The sequence below is a fragment of the Schistocerca cancellata genome, chromosome 12, assembly GCF_023864275.1.
Source record: "Schistocerca cancellata isolate TAMUIC-IGC-003103 chromosome 12, iqSchCanc2.1, whole genome shotgun sequence".
Lineage (NCBI taxonomy): Eukaryota > Metazoa > Arthropoda > Insecta > Orthoptera > Acrididae > Schistocerca > Schistocerca cancellata.
The window spans coordinates 130,422,910-130,444,555 of record NC_064637.1 but is presented as its reverse complement, the minus strand read 5'-3'; the positions used below and the strand labels follow the sequence as shown (position 1 = coordinate 130,444,555).

Sequence of the window (21,646 nt, the reverse complement as noted above, 5' to 3'; positions counted from 1 at the left end):
AAGGGGAGGATGTGCGGTGTAAGGTGAAGATCGGATAATGGATTGTACGGTGATGTGGTCTGAAGTGTCAGATATATAGTTGTTCAGTCTGGTGTGCCTTTGTTGACAACATATTGTTCTCAAAAAGTGGACCATCCATGAAAATGACCACAGTATGAGGAAGAACACTATAGCATATTGTGCAATGTTGCAAGCTCACACAGTATGGGGATACAGGTTCTATCCTAGTCAGAAGTAAGTTTTGATTTTCTTCCCTCTTACTCTTTTTACTTGTTCTATTTTCACTTATCACAACCACCTTCATTACGTCACTTAGAAAGAGAAAAAATGCAACTGCTTTCATATTATCATGCTGCAGGCACATACAAATTTACTTACTAAGTAATGATCAATAATTTTCAGAAAGAGTGTGGTCTTGAAAACAGAACTGGTAACAATAAGTGTTTCTGCACAATGGACACTGTATGCAAACCTTTCCAAAACAAATTTCAATTTTCAATAAATTTCAGACAAAACTTAAGTCATTAACATTTGGCACTATTGGTTTTTTGTAGTTAATTTTGCACTGTCTAATTAATTCAGCATTCTTCTCCCTTATTTTCAGTTATATATTTGTATATATTTTAAAAAATTCACATGTCTAGCACAGAACCCAAGCCCTCAAGTATACTCAAGCTGATAGGCACTTGGCTACTCATCCATTACCAGCATTGTTTCTATTTGAATAGGTTATACAGAAATTGATTTTGTCCTTTTTCTGAGGATGACCTCTCTCGTATGAAGGTCCACCTGTGTGGATGGCTTCAGTGTGAAACAGCTAGTACCCTAAGCTGCATCACCATTCAGTCATTCTCTAATCGCCATCTGCATCCAATGTTCTCCACCTGTGAGAAAAATTGTTCTGTCTACAAAATTTGTTTTTGAAAGGAGCCAGAATAAACAAATTATTTCACAACTAGATGACATTTCTACTTTTTCAAAAAAGACAAACTACATTAAATTTTTTATGAAAATATGAAGTATCAGAACTGAAGTGGCCAGTAGTTTATTCACATGCTACTCAATGGTTGACCACTGTGCTACGCAGGGCACTGACACAGAGATGTGTAGCGTGTGGCAGTGTTCCACTTGCAAAAATTACCAAATGTACGCTGTTCTGCCTCCCCTCCTCATTTCTTGGCCATAAACATGACGGTGCTGCCACCCTGTTCAAGTATTCAATTTGTTTTGCTGAACAATAAAATTCTACACTCATGTACTTGTAAATTGGCCAAGAACTGTCACCATAAAGCATACATAATAACTGATAACTTCAGTTATAAAAATCACATCTCCTTTCTCATATGATACTGGCTAATAAAATCAGTAACATTTTGATTCAAGAGAAACTGTGCATCAACATGAACCTCTGACATGTTTAATGAATATATGAACAATAGAACAGCTACATATGTGTGACAAATATCAGATCATAATTTGTAAAATTTCACAATCAAATAAGACTAGCATTTGAATTACATCAAAACAACATCACTCATTTGTTGTATCAAAAGATAATTCACTTGAGAAAACTAAAAAAACAGATTAATGACAGAAGTGTTGCTACTACTTAATGTTCAGGTAGCAAAACATGCAGTACTGCCAACAGACACACATAAAGGAACCTACTTGTTGCAAGCTTTTGAAAATATTGGTTTCTTTCTCAAGGAGAAAAAGAGGGATAAGGTTCAGAAAGGTTAAAAAGGCAGGATAGGTCACTCAAGACACAGGAGAGCTCCAAAGCTAGAATAGTGCCATGTGCTTTTACACGAGTCTATCTGCAGTACTAAATTCTTTATTGCACTTCCTTGTCTGCTTTAAGAAACTTCCACTTGCAGAGAAAAAATTGACATGGCAGAAACGAGGATTCAGTATTACAACTGACTGATTAATCATCTGGCAAGGTAACACTACCTTCTCAATGTAGATGTGACATTACTATAAACATGTACAGAACAGTTCGAAATAAATACAGTAATTACAAATGATTATAACCATCAGAATTACGCAATGGTAATGTTGGAAGCCATGGAGGAAGGAAAATTTGCTGCAGATCTCATTTTTAGCAATGAGGCAACCCTCCACATAAGTGGTAGGGTTAACTGGGACAACATCCGAATATACGTACAGAAAAGCCTTCACGTACAACAGAACATCTGTGTGACTGACCAGAGGCTAATGCCAAAAATAATGCCAGAACTCAAATGTACAATTCTAATTCTTCAGAACTGATTACTGCTTAAATGTTGTCTGTATGACTAAAGGTAACTCCTATAAATAATGCAAAATATTCTCGAATTTCTTTTATTTTACATTCTTGGAATGCTTATCAATGTATCAGTACTCATTAAATAGTTATGGTCATTTGTAATTGCTATATTCATTTTTCGAAAAAATTACTAAAAAACGGCATATGAGATCATCAATTTGAATCTTTATACATACAGGTACGTTTGCAAAATGCATCACCTCCAGTTCACTATCTCTAAAATACTTTTCACTCGGCAGTGAGGCATACGAGATCGGGCCAAAGGGGCAGACCGGATCACCAGGGATCGTAATGCATTCAGGAGTAGACAACAGTTAAAATTGTAGTAAGGCATATAATTTTCATCTGCTGTCACAGCAGACTCCACTGCAGTCTGTGAAACAACTTCACTCACTTTCGGGATAATGACATTAAAATGGCGGGAAAAATATAATTGTCCACAGTCGCCAGACGGTACTTTCCGAGGGGTGACGGTCTCTCACTGGAGTGGATCGCCAGATGCCTGTGGGTCGCCAGACGCCTGCGGGTCAAGCGGCAGGGCCGACTCCTGCAGCTCACGGTCAAGCAGAGCCTCCAGGAAGGAGCGGTCACGGTACGCGACGATGCCACCCTCGTTGCAGGTGCCTACGCTCCCAGTGTAGGTGAGCTGCGTCCCCGGATTGGCACAGCTGGCGACGCCACCGCCCTGCGAGAGCAGCAGCGCGTGCGGCCCACAAGTGTCCCACAGGAAGGTGGTGGGCCGCGTCAGCACGTACGCGTCCGCCAGCCCCAACGCCACACCCACCAGTTTGTGGCCCGCACCTGCCACACCGCGTACCACCACTGCCCCCGACGCTCGCAGCTTCTCTCGCAGCTCCTCCGACTCGCCGGAGCCTACCAGCACCACCTGAATGAGGGACATTTATTTTATTTTATTCATTAAAAAAGGGAATGGAATTGAATATTATTATCCATTTATACAAATGTGACATAGCCTTGGGGGTCTATAGGTATTTATTCAAGTTGAAAGGGGGATATATGTCAGGCTACAAAAAGAGAAACAGAACCCAGAAAATGATAGGTACCTGCTCTGAGGAACTTGGACACGACACATTTATTACACATTTTTAAGTGTAAAAGTTTGTTTCTTTGTCTTTGCCTTATTGCCTTAGGTTTCGACTACCTCTCGTGTCCCGGAATGAGAAGTGCCCTGTCCACTATCCTTCCCACCCCTCCCACAGCAGTATTCTGCTGTCCACCGGACCTACACAATACACTCGTCCATCCCTACACAACCAATGCTCCCAACCCCTCACCTCATGGCTCATACCCCTGTAATAGACCTAGATGCAAAGACCTGTCCCATACAACCTCCCACCACCACCTACTCCAGTCCGGTCACAAACATCACCTATCCCATAAAAGGCAGGGCTACCTCTGAAACCCATCATGTGATCTACAAGTTAAGCTGCAAATACTATGCTGCATTCTACGTGGGCATGACAACCAACAAGATGTCTGTCCACATGAATGGCCACCGACAAACTGTGGCCAAGAAACAAATGGACCACGTGGTTGCTGAGCACGCTGCCAAAGATGACATCCCTCATTTCAATAACTGCTTCACAGTCTGTGCCATATAGATCCTTCCCACCAACACCAACTTTTCTGAATTGCACAAGTGGGAACTTTCCCTATGGTATACAAAGGGCATTCAAAAAGTTTTGCTCAGTCATCTCTAATTTTTTTTTAGTTTTTGCAGGAGGAGGATTAAATTTTTTGTGAAGATACTTGGAACATTTAGCTGTAAGTTAGTCTATAAAAGTATTTTCTTTTATTTACAGATGAGACATAATGGACCATGACGTAGATGTCAGGTTGCAACAACGGTCGGTGATGGAGTTACTCTTCAAGACCGGCGATGACTCTGCCACATCAATTCACAGGAAGTTGCTCCCTATTTATGGGAAGGACACAGTGGATCGCAGCAGTATCCAGCTGTGGTTGCACAGGTTTAAAGAAGGTGATTTCTCTCCACTGGACAATCCACAATGCAGCAGACCATCAACAGAAGTGAGTGATGTGAATAAGGAGACCACTGATCAAATCATCCACGATGACAGATGTGCGACGACACAACAGCTTGCTGAAATGACTCGTTTGTCAATGGGTAGTGTGGTATCACTTGTACAGTCACTAGGGACCACTGGAAACAGTGTTTTGATGGCGTCACTATCCAGGATGAAACATGGTTGTTTTTGTTTGAACCTGAGAGCAAAACCCAATCCTTGGGGTGGTGTCATCCAGGTTCCCCTCAGAATAAGAAACCAAGACTTTCATGAACAGCAAGCCAAAAGGTGATGGCCTACTCCTTTGGGATCAGTGTGGTATTATTTTCATTGACTTTTTAAACCTGGCTCCACAATTAACATGGACCATTACTGTTTGTCATCAGACACACTGTGACGTGCCATCAAGACCCACAGAACCCATCTTCAGGGTCAGCTCATCAAACTACACCATGACAATGCCAAACCCCATGCAGCCCTTATGACGCAGGAGAAAATCAGGAAAATGGGTTGGAAAATTGTTCCTCGTCCTCCCTACAGTCCGGACTTAGCTCTGTCTGATTTTTTACCTCTTTGGTGTTCTGAAGGCACACATGTGCGGTAAAACATTTGATAGTGAGGAAGAAGTGATGGTGTAAAAGTCAATCCCCAGAATTTTACTAAAGTGCATTTACATCCAGGAAAGAGTGTTGGGCCTGATGCGTCACAGTTGATGGAGGCTACACTGAGCAGACTCAATGTACAGCTAAATGTTCCAAGTATGTTCACAAAAAATTTCATTCTCCTCCTGCAAAAAAAAAGAGAGGTGACTGTGCAGAACTTTTTGAACGCCCTTTGTATCTTACGTTCCCCATAACCCTCCTGGTCTCAACCTTCGTTAGTCATTGTCACCATCCATCCGGCCTCCCTGCTCCCATTCCAGCACTATACAGCCCTCATTCCCCCATCACATCCAGTCCTTTTACTTTTCCACTTTTCCGCTACCCCCCTCCCCAGTCCTCCATCTAACCTCCCGACTGCACATAGCTGCCCTATCCTTTCTCCACCTTGCCCCTGCGTACTCCCCAACAGCTCTGCACTGTCCACCACCCCTACCCTACTGTCCCTCCCCCTCCCCCTCCCCCTCCCCGTCCCAACCTTCTTATTACCACACCTAGCTGCCACTCCCTTCATGCAGTTGTGCTGCTACTCGCGGTGTGGCTACAGTTGCCTGAGACTGCAGTTATGTGTGTGTGAGTTGTGTTTGCGCGCGCGCGTGTGTGTGTGTGTGTGTGTGTGTGTGTGTGTGTGTGTGTGTGTGTGTGTGTCATCTGCTTTTGGCGAAGGCTTTATATATCACTGATAACAGCTTGTTTGTATTTAGGTACCACTTATGAGACATCCTCAAAACCTGTAGCAATAGATAAAAAAATATATAAAAAAGCATCTCTGATCAAGTTTCATTGCAATGCATTTCATTTCATAAAGTCTGCTAATAATTATTATAGAATCAATAAAATCCCAGAATCTCTGATTGTCACAAATATTTTCAAAACATTATGTTCTTTTAAAAATTAAAAGAGCTTGCTGATTAAGTTCAAACGACTTTAATCTTTGTAAGACCTCGAAATGATATGTTACCTTCTCTTTAGGTGATAAATCTGGTTTGGGAATGCAGTTTACATTTGTATCATTGTGACTTATCCCCCACATACATCTTCCGATCCATCTGCAACAGAAAACAAGGTTCACTTGCAACAACAGTGAGAAGATGCAAGTCAAATACAAAACAAAATTAGCAACTTACGCCATGCTAGGACACGCTTCCCGGACTATAAAAACAGCACCACATTTAATAAACAAAGTGGCCAAATTATAGCAAGCAACTGAGGCTGCAACTCAATTTTAAAATATTTTTCGTAGTTACACACTGAGGTGACAAAGGCCATGGGATAGTGATATGCACATATACAGATGGTGGTAGTATCATGAACACAAGGTATAAAACGACATTGCATTAGCGGAGCTGTCACTTGTACAGGTGATTCAAGTGAAAAGATTGTCAATGTGATGATGGCAACATGATGGGAATTAACAGACTTTGAATGCGGAATGGTAGTTGAGAGCTAGAAACGTGGGACATTCTATTTTGGAAATCGTTAGGGAAGTCTATTTCACAGATCCACAGCATCAAGAGTGTGTAAATAATACCAAATTTTCACATTACCTCTCACCACGGACAATGCAGTGGCTGATGGCCTTCACTTAATGAGTGACAGCAGCGGCATTTGCACAGTTGTCAGTGCTAACAGACAAGCAATACTGCGTGAAATAACCAGAGAAATCAATGTGCGATGTAGGACCAACATATCCATTAGGAAAGTGTGGTGAAATCTGGTGTTGATGGCCTATGAGGTACCCTCTGCCATGCACCGTATGGTGGATTGCGGAGTATGTATGTAGATGTAGATGTAGACAGTGCCTCTCGTGGGCTCGTGACCCTACTGGTTGGACCCTAGATGACTGGAACACTGTGGCCCGGTCAGATGAGTTAAAGGTAGGATTCAAGTGTGGTGCAGACCCCACAAATCATAGCCTCAAGTTGTCAACAAGATACGGTGTCCTCTGGTTCAACTGAACTTACCATTGATTGAAAATGGTTATGTTTGTCTACTTGGAGACCATTTACAGCCATTAATGGACTTCATGTTAGCAAATGACGATGGGATTTTCATAGCTGAAAATGCGCCACATCACCAGGCCACAATTTTTTTCACAACTGGTTTGAAGAACATTCTGGACATTTCGAGCAAATGATTTGGCCACCCAGATCGCCCGACATGAACCCCATCAAACATTTATGGGACATACTTGGAGAGATCATTTCATTTCATGCAGAAAATCCCCCACTGGCAATACTTTCACAATTACGGATGGCTACAGAGGCAGCACATGGCTCAATATTTTTGCAGGGGCCTTCCAATGATTTGTTGAGTCCATACCACATCAAGATGCTGCACTACTCTGGGCAAAAGGAGGTCTGTCATGATATTAGGAAGTGCTCCATGACTCAATGCATGTATCAATAGACAGTTGATTCAGTATCAGATATTAGTGTTTTGAACACACTGACATAATTAAAATTATGTTATTCTGGGTTGCAATATAACATCATACAAAACACTAAATTTCTTGCAATGTAATTTCTTCAAACAACTTAAACTGAGTCACCCCTGCAATGTCAAATTTGATGGAAAATTGACATATGATTTGTTGCTCTTGTGACTGCCATACAACAGCATAAAAAATGAACAGCCTCACTAAGCTTCTGGCACAATCCAGAAGATTTTTCTATACACTGCGATGAGTAATGGCCCTCTAATTCTCCCTCAGGTGCTCTCAAAGTAATAATTTTGTCCTGCTCAGAATGATAGGTTGAATTGTATCTGCTACAAAGGCCTGAATTCAATCAAATTGCTGACCACATATTGTGAAACCACATATTTTGTTCACTGTGAGACAGTTTAAAACTGCAACAAATGTCAACCACAAGTCAAAAACCATGTCAATCAAGATAACTTTGTCTATGGGGCTCTGGATCTCATGGGCTAACAGGGTAAACTGAGTTTACAAACCTATGGTGGAAGATTTTGTTCTTGAAATAGGTAATAGGATGTGAGCATGAAATGTGTTCTGTAATTCTTATGTTGGCAATATAGGCAATATGTTGAAAACAAACCGGTGTCCCTAAGCATGGTGCATGGGCCTTGCCGTGCTCGCCACCCTTGTCTTTTGTTGTGCAGGACGTACGGTGCCAATTGTTGGGCACCTTGATGAGCAAAATTGAGGTTGGTTTGTCATCTCATGCTGAACAGCTTCCCAGCTCATAATTTGCAAGCTCCAAGTTACGTATGACTTTCATTCTGTGTTTAACTAAGAAGGTTGTTGAAACTTATTGTTGTGTGGGTAGCTGCCGGAGATGGTTCTGAACTTGGTTTAACACTGGCTATTTTAAGGAAGCTGATGTTCCTCATTTCATTTCTCATCATTAGTTGAGTGTGTGTTTTAAGTGGTTTTCATGCAAGTTGTAAATTGTTTTAGGACATAATGACACTTGGGGACTGGTTGCCATTGTGTACGTGCCCGGCAGCCATAGAGTTAATGGTTTAATCTTTTGTCACGGCAGGATTTGGTATGTTTATTTAATGTTGGAAGTGCCAAAGGCAACTGGAAGTGATCTCTAAGTTTCCTGCTAATTTACTGGGAGACGGGCAATGTTAGAGTATTGCTCCTTAAGAATTTGGGGGCATGCTTATTATATATTCCAGTGTAGCTGTGAGTTGACCTTGTTTTCATTGCAATCTATTTGTGCTGCAAGCAGTTTGTTAAGTCTGCTTGTTTCCTGGTGTCTGTGCGGTTATGGATTCTTGTCTGGACTACTGATTGTGAGACCAGTCGGACTATATATAAATATATACCACCTGCTAGTGAGCCTGTGCACAAGCCATGGGGACTGAACACTCGTATTGCCTGCCGGCCGTAGCGTCATTGATTCCAAATACTGCTGTGGGTCTTAACGCTGTTCTCTAAAGTTAAGTCAGGCCACTTTGTTAATATGAGCGTTTCTGTAAGTTATTTTACTGGTTGAGTTATTACTAACCATTCTTATTTAATACTTATTTTAATCATTTGTGTATCTTTAATGAATGTGCAACTTGTTATTATTCCTATGTGTCAGTTTTGCGGCCCTGGTTGGCCCACTTTGCATTTTTAGTATAAGCATGTTTCACTGTGGACCTTTATGTGGGCAGTTCAGTTTCATTAAGCTTTAAGATCTTTGTTTTTTTAATGAAGTTGTGGTATTACGTGGCTGTGTAACTTTGGGTTGGAAGTGTATAGTGTTACTAGTCTTTTGAGATATGGTTAAATAAGAACAATTGTTTATGATTGATTATTCACCGTGCATACTATCTAAGATTTTGGTTGCGGACACAAAATATGATTCTTATTCGTGTTTATGTAATTCAATTAAAGTGAAGATTTGTATTTTGCATCAGTAAGAGGGCAAATGTCCAAATTGAAATTTGTAATAAAGTCTGTTTTGAGTCAAATTAAAATTGTAAACAATCACAAGCTTGTCCATCACCAGTGACCCCGGGCTTCCTACTTCCTTTAAATAACTGTGGTGAGATTGTAATTTTTGATTTTCTAAAGAATTGAGTAGTAACAGGGTTCACCCTTCTTGAAAAACAATGACCTGTGGCTTTTTCCAATTGTCTAGAATGTTTTATTGCTCCAATGGCCTAGTATAAAATGTCACAAGAAGAGGGACAAATGTTTTTGCATAATGTTACAACATATATTAGTAAGTGATGGAAATTAGAAAAAATATATATTTTAAAACTCACTCACATTGCCCCAGGCAAATCCAAGTCATGCCAGAGACAGAGACGGAAGAAGAAAGTGAGCCATTATGTCGCAAGTGGGTGAGATCAATGATACTGTCTGTGAGTAAGGAATAAGCATTCTATAGAAAAGAGGATGGAAAACCACAGGAAGTGAGGACAGCATATTCGTTAGCTTGTAAGGCATTGTTTCTATTTCGTAAGGGCACACAGCAAGGGACCAACAGAGCAGTTAACGATCTGTTAAGTGAATGCAGTAGAATAAGGCTGGCTGGTTTGTGGGGGTTAAAGGGACCAGACTTAGAATAAGGACACATTCAGTCATTATGAACTGAGCTTCTTGACACAACCTCATGCTAGTGCCCTTTAAATACTCCATCTCACCAGCTCTTGTCATGAATTGATCATTGGGTCTGCGGCATACATAGTAATAGCACTCAGTTCCATGATTATGATTGTACTAAAGCTATGTCCTAGATACTCTCCAGCACAGCCTATGAACTAGCCAAAAATCTACATCTACAAGGATACTCTGCAAATCACATTTAAGTGCCTGGCAGGGGGTTCATCAAACCACCTTTGCAATAATTCTCTACTGTTTCAACCTCAAACAACATACAGAGTAAATGAACACATATATATTTCCGTGCAAGCTCTGATTTCCCTTATTTAATTACGATGGTTGTTCCTCACTATGTAGGTTGACATAAAGAAAATATTTTCACATTCGGAGGAAAAAGTTGGGGATTGAAATTTCATGAGAAGATTCTGGCCATGGTGACAAATGCCATTATTTTACTGTAATTATGTCCACCCCCAATCCTGTATCATGTCCATGACACACTCTCCTGTATTTTAACATAATAGGAAATGTGCTGCTTTTTTTTTTTTTTTTTTTTTTTTTTAAACTTTCTCGGTGTACTCTGTTACCTTTCTGGTAAGGACCCCAGACAACACAGCAGTACTCCAAAAGAGAAATGACTAGTGTAGTGTAGGCAGTTAGATGTTACATTTTCTAAGTGTTCTGTCAATAAAATGCCATCTTTGGTTTTACTTCCCCAGGACATTTTCCGTGTGTTCTTTCCAATTTAATTCATAATTGTAATTCCTGGGTTGTTGTTGTGGTCTTCAGTCCTGAGACTGGTTTGATGCAGCTCTCCATGCTACTCTATCCTGTGCAAGCTTCTTCATCTCCTAGTACCTACTGCAACCTACATCCTTCAGAATCTGCTTAGTGTATTCATCTCTTGGTCTCCCCCTACGATATTTACCCTCCACACTGCCCTCCAATACTAAATTGGTGATCAATTGATGCCTCAGAACATGTCCTACCAACCGATCCCTTCTTCTGGTCAAGTTGTGCCACAAACTTCTCTTCTCCCCAATCCTGTTCAATACTTCCTCATTAGTTACGTGATCTACCCATCTAATCTTCAGCATTCTTCTGTAGCACCACATTTCGAAAGCTTCTATTCTCTTCTTGTCAAAACTATTTACCGTCCATGTTTCACTTCCATACATGGCTACACTCCATATAAATACTTTCAGAAATGACTTCCTGACACTTAAATCTATACTCGATGTTAACAAATTTCTCTTCTTCAGAAACGCTTTCCTTGCCATTGCCAGTCTACATTTTATATCCTCTCTACTTCGACCATCATCAGTTATTTTGCTCCCCAAATAGCAAAACTCCTTTACTACTTTAAGTGTCTCTTATTTCCTAATCTAATTCCCTCAGCATCACCCGACTTAATTCCACTACATTCCATTATCCTCGTTTTGCTTTTGTTGATGTTCATCTTATATCCTCCCTTCAACTTTCCATCCATTCCGTTCAACTACTCTTCTAAGTCCTTTGCTGTCTCTGACAGAATTACAATGTCATCGGCAAACCTCAAAGTTTTTATTTCTTCTCCATGGATTTTAATACCTACTCCGAAATTTTCTTTTGTTTCCTTTACTGCTTGCTCAATATACAGATTGAATAACATCGGGGAGAGGCTACAACCCTGTCTTCCTCCCTTCCCCACCGCTGCTTCCCTTTCATGTCCCTCGACTCTTATAACTGCCATCTGGTTTCTGTAGAAATTGTAAATAGCCTTTCGCTCCCTGTATTTTACCCCTGCCACCTTTAGAATTTGAAAGAGAGTATTCCAGTCTAAATTGTCAAAAGCTTTCTCTCAGTCTACAAATGCTAGAAACGTAGGTTTGCCTTTCCTTAATCTTTCTTCTAAGATAAGTCGTAAGGTCAGTATTGCCTCACGTGTTCCAGTATTTCTACGGAATCCAAACTGATCTTCCCCGAGGTTGGCTTCTACTAGTTTTTCCATTCGTCTGTAAAGAATTCGTGTTAGTATTTTGCAGCTGTGGCTTATTAAACTGACTGTTCGGTAATTTTCACATCTGTCAACACCTGCTTTCTTTGGGATTGGAATTATTATATTCTTCTTGAAGTCTGAGGGTATTTCACCTGTCTCACACATCTTGCTCACCAGATGGTAGAGTTTTGTCAGGACTGGCTCTCCCAAGGCCGTCAGTAGTTCCAATGGAATGTTGTCTACTCTGGGGGCCTTGTTTCGACTCAGGTCTTTCAGTGCTCTGTCAAACTCTTCACGCAGTATCTTATCTCCCATTTCATCTTCATCTACATCCTCTTCCATTTCCATAATATTGTCCTCAAGTACATCGCCCTTGTATAGACCCTCTATATACTCCTTCCACCTTTCTGCTTTCCCTTCTTTGCTTAGAACTGGGTTTCCATCTGAGCTCTTGATGTTCATACAAGTGGTTCTCTTATCTCCAAAGGTCTCTTTAATTTTCCTGTAGGCAGTATCTATCTTACCCCTAGTGAGATAAGCCTCTACATCCTTACATTTGTCCTCTAGCCATCCCTGCTTAGCCATTTTGCACTTCCTGTCGATCTCATTTTTGAGACGTTTGTATTCCTTTTTGCCTGCTTCATTTACTGTATTTTTATATTTTCTCCTTTCATCAATTAAATTCAATATTTCTTCTGTTACCCAAGGATTTCTACTAGCCCTCGTCTTTTTACCTACTTGATCCTCTGCTGCCTTCACTACTTCATCCCTCAAAGCTACCCATTCTTCTTCTACTGTATTTCTTTCCCCCATTCCTGTCAATTGTTCCCTTATGCTCTCCCTGAAACTCTCTACAACCTCTGGTTCTTTCAGTTTATCCAGGTCCCATCTCCTTAAATTCCCACCTTTTTGCAGTTTCTTCAGTTTTAATCTACAGGTCATAACCAATAGATTGTGGTGAGAGTCCACATCTGCCCCTGGAAATGTCTTACAATTTAAAACCTGGTTCCTAAATCTCTGTCTTACCATTATATAATCTATCTGATACCTTTTAGTATCTCCAGGGTTCTTCCATGTATACAACCTTCTATCATGATTCTTAAACCAAGTGTTAGCTATGATTAAGTTGTGCTCTGTGCAAAATTCTACCAGGCGGCTTCCTCTTTCATTTCTTAGCCCCAATCCATATTCACCTACTACGTTTCCTTCTCTCCCTTTTCCTACACTCGAATTCCAGTCACCCATGACTATTAAATTTTCGTCTCCCTTCACAATCTGAATAATTTCTTTTATTTCATCATACATTTCTTCAATTTCTTCGTCATCTGCAGAGCTAGTTGGCATATAAACTTTTACTACTGTAGTAGGTGTGGGCTTCGTATCTATCTTGACCACAATAATGCGTTCACTATGCTGTTTGTAGTAGCTTACCCGCATTCCTATTTTCCTATTCAGTATTAAACCCACTCCTGCATTACCCCTATTTGACTTTGTGTTTATAACCCTGTAGTCACCTGACCAGAAGTCTTGTTCCTCCTGCCACCGAACTTCACTAATTCCCACTATATCTAACTTTAATCTATCCATTTCCCTTTTTAAATTTTCTAACCTACCTGCCCGATTAAGGGATCTGACATTCCACGCTCCGATCCGTAGAACGCCAGTTTTCTTTCTCCTGATAACGACATCCTCTTGAGTAGTCCCCGCCCGGAGATCCAAATGGGGGACTATTTTACCTCCGGAATATTTTACCCAAGAGGACGCCATCATCATTTAATCATACAGTAAAGCTGCATGCCCTCGGGAAAAATTACGGCTGTAGTTTCCCCTTGCTTTCAGCCGTTCGCAGTACCAGCACAGCAAGGCCGTTTTGGTTATTGTTACAAGGCCAGATCAGTCAATCATCCAGACTGTTGCCCTTGCAACTACTGAAAAGGCTGCTGCCCCTCTTCAGGAACCACACGTTTGTCTGGCCTCTCAACAGATACCCCTCCGTTGTGGTTGTACCTACGGTACGGCTATCTGTATCGCTGAGGCACGCAAGCCTCCCCACCAACGGCAAGGTCCATGGTTCATGGGGGGGAATTCCTGGGTATTTAGTTGAATTTATGGCCTTCATATTTGTCTTATTTATTGTGCAACCGAAGTTTAATGGATTCCTTTTAGCACTCACGTGGATAACCTCACACTTTTCATTATTTAGAATCAACTGCCAATTTCTGTACCATTCAGGTATCTTTTCTAAATCATTTTGCAATTTTTTTTACCTTCTGATGACTTTAATAGGTAGTAAATGACAGCATCATCTGCAAACAACCTAAGGCCGCTGCCGAGATTGTCTCCTAAATTGTTTATATAGATAAGGAACAACAGACGGCCCATAACACTATATTGTGGAATGCCAGGTATCACTCCATGACTTTCTGTCAGTTACTACGAACTCTGACAGGAATTCACAAATCCAGCCACATAACTGAGATTATATTCCATAAGCTTGCAATTTCACTATGAGCCGCTTGTGTGGTGAAGTGTCAAAAGCCTCCTGGAAATCTAGAAATACGGAATCAATTTGAAATCCCTTGTCAATAGCACTCAACACTTCAAATGAGTAAAGAGCTAGTTGTGTTCCACAAGAATGATGTTTTCTAAATCCATGTTGACCGTGTGTCAATAGACCATTCTCTTAAAGGTAATTCATATTGCTTGAACACAATACACGTTCCAAAATCCTGCTGCATATTGACATTAATGATATGTGCCTGTATTTTAGTGGGTTATCCTCCTACCGTTCTTGAATATTGGTGTGACGTGTGGAACTTTCCAGTTTTTGGGTACAGATGTTTCGTTTAGCGAGTGGCTGTGTATGACTGTTAAATATGGAGCTATTGCATCAGAGTACTCTGAAAAGGATCTAATTGGTATACAGAAAACTTGCTTTTATTAAGTGATTTAAGTTGCTTCACTACTCCGAGGATATCTACTTCTAATTTACTCATAGTGACAGCTGTCCGTGTCCAGTATTTGAGTGGTCAGCACGACAGAATGTCAATCCTAAGGGCCCGGTTTCAATTCCTGGCTGAGTTGGAGATTTTCTCCGCTCAAGGACTGGATGTTGTGTTGTCCTAATCATCATCCTTTCATCCCCATTGACACACAAGTCACCAAAGTGGCGTCAGATCGAAAGACTTGCACTCGGTGAACGGTCTACCCGATGGGAGGACATAGTCACACGACATTTACATTTAGTGGCAGCTGTCCTTGATTCAAATTCTGGAATATTTACTTTGTCTTCTTTGGTGAAGGAATGTCAGAGACTGTGTTTAGTAACTCTGCCTTAGCAGCACTGTCGTTGATAGTATTTTCATTGCCATTGTTCAGAGAATGCATTGATTGTGTTCTGCCACTAGCATACTTTACATACAACGAAACTCACTCTGCATTTTTTGCCAGGTTTTGAGACAAAGCTTTGTTGTGGAAACTATTATAAGCATCTTGGATTAAAGTCCATACTAAATTTTAAACTTCCGTAAAAGATCGCCTACCATGGAGATTTTGAAATTTGTTTAAATTTGGTATGCTTTTTTTGTTGTTTCTGCAACAATGTTCTGACCTGTTTAGTGTACCAGTGGGGATCGGCTCTGTAATTTGTTAATTTATTTGGTATAAATCTCTCAGTCTCTCAATTGCTCTCATTCTTAAATACTGAATGAAGTAAGTCCGAGAATTCAAGCGTCACAGGCTATGCTTCTTTCCCCACCCCTTTGATGGGTAGGGGCTTCTTAACCCTACAACGATTGTTACTGACAGTAAGGTATATGTCTCTACCAAGTCTCACTGAAACTGTCCAGTGGTATATTTCTCATCTTGTAATTGCGAGGTTGCCGGCTCAATTTTCACTATGTGTTACCATTCTTTATAAACACACATTTGTAATATATATTTACCATGAAATTTAAATGTTAACTAACAAGTACTGAATCAGATTATATATACATAATGCTGTTTCCAATACCATGTGCATATTTATTCATTATCTCTAGAAATAAAAAAGGGACATTATTTTCTATTGTAAACCGAATTTAATTTATTATGAACATTCACACTTTTATGTGCTTAGTAGTTAAAAATAAACTGAAGATCCTGGCTGTAAGCAATGGTAAGGCACAGCACACGATAAACAGAGTTATTGCATGTATAATATGGTACATGACATACTTATTAACATTAGTTGATACTTCCAATATAAACCAAGAAATTGCAGCTCTGTCTCTAATTTGAGATTCTCACTAACTGCAACTTTGTTAGGATGTGTGCACATAAACAGTGAAAGTGCCAAAACCATAGGCGTCAGTAGCATTAACGTCAGTGGTGGCCATGCCACAAAAATGCCTTTCAGGGACAACTAGTACAAGTCCACTTTGGGTAACTAAGACTCAGATGTTATGGAAATGTTAAGGACCATACTTAATACTGTTTATGTGCTGTAATGTGATGATAGAATTGATTTTGTATTGCGTTGAATCACATATTAGTTTTTGAGGCTGTTATACTTTACTGTAATTACTGCAACAACTGGTAATGCAAATCATAGTATCATAAACTGAGAAAATTCAGACCGTTTAAATCTGTATTTCTGATAGGTTTCACAGTAATATTTTGTAAGCTTATGTAGCAAGTAAATAGTGGTAAGCCAATGCTAACCCATGTAAAATGCACTCAGTTTGCAGGTAAACAATGTTAAGTATCCACTAACATATTTTTAAGAACACAATTTTGGATTGAATCTGCAATTTTAAAAATACAGTATATTTCCAATTATTCAAGGTAATGTGGGGGAGATGATGCACAAATAATTGAAAAATTGAATAATCAAGACGTTTTGAAATACGTACTCTTTTTCAAAAGTTTATCCAAGTTCTGTGCTTAGGTACTATAGGCCTGTAAAATAGTGTGCGATGTGATCTGCTTCTGAGCGGAGTTCACATTTATTGCACCGCATTTTCAATTTTTCTTGCATCAATAATGTCATTGTACTGAAAGCCCCTCTGACTGATATAATCTAAAAGAGCATCAACATATTGCAATGCTGTACAATGACTAACAAGATCACTGTCTTCATCCGCACTTTCACATTCACTGTCCTCTTATTGTGAAGCAACGGCCACAATTTCAGTGTCATTCATGTACTGGAAAGCAGGATCACATGCAACAATCTTCTGCCATTCACTCAAGTTTCCGTCATCGACATCTTCAAAATCATTTAAACAGGGTTCTAGATTCATCATTTGTGCAATTGTTATTTCTTCATCATTGAAACCTTGAAAATCTCTTTCTTCTGTACGTGGAAGTATTTTCCTCCATCATCAAATTAGTTCATTTGGCTTTGCTTCCTACGAGGCATCAGAAATCCCAGAATGCCAGTAAATCCTTCTTATCAATTAGCATTCTCAGTACACCAGCTCAGTAACATCACTTTACCAATGCAATTATACCTTGTTCCGGTGGCTATGCAACAGCAGTCACTTTAGGAGGTAAGAACTTAGTTATGACATCATCAGAGACGAGAATCCTCTCACTGGTATGTGAAGGGGCATTTTCGAGCAATAGAACAGCCTTTTGGTGCAACCCTTTCTCTTCTATACATTGCCAAACATGTGGCACAAGTGTGTGGAAACAGTTTTTGAAAGTTTCACTATCCATCCATACTCCTTTTTGGTTGTAATAATGCACAGGGAGCACCTTAGCTACAATATCCTTGAATCCTCTGGGTTTTGTCGATTTTCCAATTACTAGTAGTTTCACTTTGTTGTTCACAGAAGCATTAGTGGTGCACAAAACTGTAATGCATTCTTTTAACAACTTACACCAGAAAGCACGAGCTTTGCTCTTAAAAGCAAGGTTCCTGGTTAGTTGACATTTTCAATACAGATCACTTTCATCTCCATTATAAATTTGGCTTGGTGTGAAATTCTTTTCTTCCACAAATATCTGGAACTCTTCCTGGAAAGGCTCAGCAGCCACAACATTTGAACTAAGCTGCTCTCCTCACATAGTAAGTTTGTGAATACTGTGATGACGTTTGAATCCAGTTAGCTATCCAGATAAGGCATTAAATTCTCTCTCTAACCATACAGAGCTTCACAAAAAAATTTAGCTTTTTCAGCAGACATCGCACCTGAAACAATGATGCCTTCTGCTCGTTTTTAGGGAAACCACTGCAAAAGAGCAGTGTAGATCTTTTCATTTTTTTTTTTTTTTTTTTTTGTACAAATGGTCCAGAGTTAAAATCGCATTTCCTGACAAAATCCTGCATTTTCTGCATGTTCTTTTTAATGTCCCAAACAGTCTGCATTCCAGTACCATAATCAGCATGCAGTTTTTCAGCAGATTCCCCCTTCTTAAATCTTTCAATTAATTCTAATTTTTGTTTTAATGTCAACAAGTTTCTTTCATTTCTCCATCATCTTTCATCCAAATTTCTTTTAACTTGCTTCACTGACACTTACTTACCAACCAACATCAGAAAACTGAATTTGTTTCCAGTTTACGCGGAACAGGCTGGCCGATAACAACGGAAACAGTACTCTGTTATCACGCAGCAGTCATTTAAACAATGGGAATGGCACTTATTGTCAAGCAGCAAGTTGTTTATTGCAGTCTGCTACATAAAAATATTGCACATCCGTTTCTCTGCAAGAATTACTTGCAATCTGGATAACATGCACACAAACAATCGGGAGTACACTGTATGTCACTACTCTAGAAATATTTGACAACAATGGCTTATCTGAATAAAACAATGGATGTCCTCGAAATATTTTATTTATGAGCATTTATTAAAACTTTACTGAGCAATTTCTCAGAACATCCAACATGTCCCTTGCTATTGCTTCAGCCAAAGTCTTAAATTATGGTCCAATATTTTGTAATCAACATCTCATACGTGAAATAAAAGAACAAAGCTGTGGGTAGTGAGAACTGAATTGTAGCAAGAGGCTTTCCATGAAAGCTCACTTTCTGTACTTTACAACATTAATTCAGAAATTATTTGATCATCCAAGTTACTTTTTTTAGCACTTTTGCAGAACAGCAGCAGTCTGTAAGGTCTCCCCACCTCACACACACACACACACACACACACACACACACACACACACACACACACACACACAAAATGGTACATAGCAATGGTACCTGTCATCATCGTGAATGTAGAAAGGCTGGTTTACAACACCCATCACTGGACAACCGGTCGACCTGTCGAACACTCCCAAGAGAACGGTGACGCACTGCAAGCCACCACAGTACAAACCATTAATGGTCGATGGGGTCTCCTTGCCCCTGATGTATTCAGAAGTCGCATCTACATAAAAAAAGAACGGAGACAAATATTTCTCAATTGCAGTTATTTCACAGCATAGTAAAATAATCCTATTACTACTTTGTAGTTTCATTGCTGTAAAAGTGGTGGGGTAGAATAAATCAGTCTTGTATATCCCAGGCATTGCGCAAAACACGTATTTATAGATCGTCATTATTCTTGTGCCTGCGCTGCAGATTATTTACTTTTATTTCAAAGTATGGGAACATGTAAAGAGAGTATCCATTTTCGACTATCTCCAGTACGAAGAGTGAAAAACACATTATAAAGGATGACAATACCAAATACTGAAGGCTACGCAACATGAAACTTATGACTGCAAAAATAAAAACGTGAATCATACTATTTCAAATACATCAGAATGCGAATATGTATGGATAGATACCACAAACCAGAAAGCAAAGGGAATATTAAAACTTATGAATAAGTACTTCTGTGGTTTCAGAAGATGACTGTGTGAAAGCTATCAAGGGTAGTCGAACGAACAATGAACACTTGCCACAATAGGGCTATGAAATGGTTTCATTTAAAAGTAATCACCACAAGCATTAAGACAATTTTTCCACTGGGAGAAGAGACAGTCAATTCCTGTTTTGTAGGACACGATTAGCTGTAGACAGATCCACAACCACTCCCACTCTTGCACTTCCTCGTCCCGAATGAAACCAACGTCAATACACGTTTTTCTGCAGGTCGCCAAAGATAGGAAAAAAGACATGATAAAAGATCAGAGGTGTAAGGAGGATGTTGCAGTGTTTGCCAACCAAACTGCTGAAATGTAGTCTTTGTCTGATTGATTGGCAGTGTGGGGGTGAGAGTTATGGTGTAAAAGGATGATTCCATTCGACACCATTACAACAGCCTGAAGGCAAACGGCAAAGCAACAGTGCAAAAATGACTGCACCTCTCCTGCATCTCTCCTGTCAAAGAAATTCAAAGTTGTTCACACAAGGTCCTGTAAGCTCATGACCACCTTCTACTTCGACTCCAGGGGCCCTCTGCGCATCAAGTTCCTCGTGCATGGAAACACAATCAATGCATAGCACTATGAAGACACTTTGCAGAGACTGTGATACATCATCATTAAAGTCAAAACACCCAGGAATGCTGTCAGACAGAATATCCTGTTCCACACTAATGCTCACCCCCACACTGCCTGTAGGATAAATGCTACGCTTCAGCGATTTGTTTGGGAAACCCTGCAGCATCCTCCGTACAGCGCGGATCTTTCACTGTGTGGTTTTCACACCTTTGGTGACCTGAAGAAAGATGTGCGTGGACGTCAGTTTCAGTCAGACGAGGACGTCCGAGAGTGAATGCAGTTGTGGATCTGTCAGTAGCCAAGCGTATTCTATGAAATAGGAATTAATGGTCTTGTCTTCCAGTGGGTTAAATGTCTCAACACTTGTGGTGATTACTTTTGAATAGAACCATTAAAGGGTCCCATTGTGGCATGTGTTCAGCTTTCATTTGAATGCCCCTTAAAAGACGTGAATTAACTCACACATATTCTGACACACCTGCCCCCAGTGGTCCACAATTGTAGATTGCCTTTCCCTGCACAATATTTCAACCACTGATCCAATCGTCATCTTCAACTACTGCAAGGTGAGTCAGGTGCACTCGCTGCCTGGACTCAAGCCAGATTGCCACTATTTGTAGCCAAGCTCAACTCCTGGCACCTGCTAAGCCCTCGCTCATTCGTTTTTCAGAGCTCTCACCATCACACACATTCTCTCAGAATTTCCCAGCTCTGGTGGAGAATATTGCCCATAAGACCCTAAGAAATCAAATTACATTCCTAGAGCCATATTTACATTGAAACTTTCATCTGGGTTTACTAGGTTGACCGACATCTTTATTTCGATGGAATATTTAATTACGCTGCCAAAGATACCTGATGTTTGTACCACAATACTAATTCCATAGTATCTCACTTCACTTCATTTCATTTCACAATACATACATCCATTACAGTGACCTGAACACAACACATGAACTTCATACACAGCTCACACAACGTCCAAAGGAAAGGTAGCAATGTGCACAAAGAACCCCTCAGGTCTCGCAGCTGACAATGTTGTAGAACTTTTCATTTAGAAACTGGTAAATCTCTGTCCATCTGCAAAGCATATTCAAGTCATTGTATACAAGGGTGTGAACTGTCCTGCAGGTTGCTTTAGAAACCTGTGAATAAGAAACCC

General features: G+C 40.1%; 1 protein-coding gene across 1 annotated transcript in view; it reads right to left on the bottom strand.

The window, feature by feature from the left end:
- Positions 1 to 1,836: 1,836 nt before the first annotated feature.
- LOC126109743 (inositol polyphosphate 1-phosphatase) overlaps positions 1,837 to 21,646 on the bottom strand; it is a 35,808-nt gene continuing 15,998 nt past the window's right edge. Inside the window, exons 4-6 of the mRNA XM_049914798.1 lie at positions 19,256 to 19,424; positions 5,977 to 6,064; positions 1,837 to 3,194 (exon numbers count right to left, since the gene is read on the bottom strand). Of these exons, the coding sequence (XP_049770755.1) occupies positions 2,787 to 3,194; positions 5,977 to 6,064; positions 19,256 to 19,424 (665 nt within the window). The 3' untranslated portion in view covers positions 1,837 to 2,786. The remainder of the gene's footprint in view (positions 3,195 to 5,976; positions 6,065 to 19,255; positions 19,425 to 21,646) is intronic.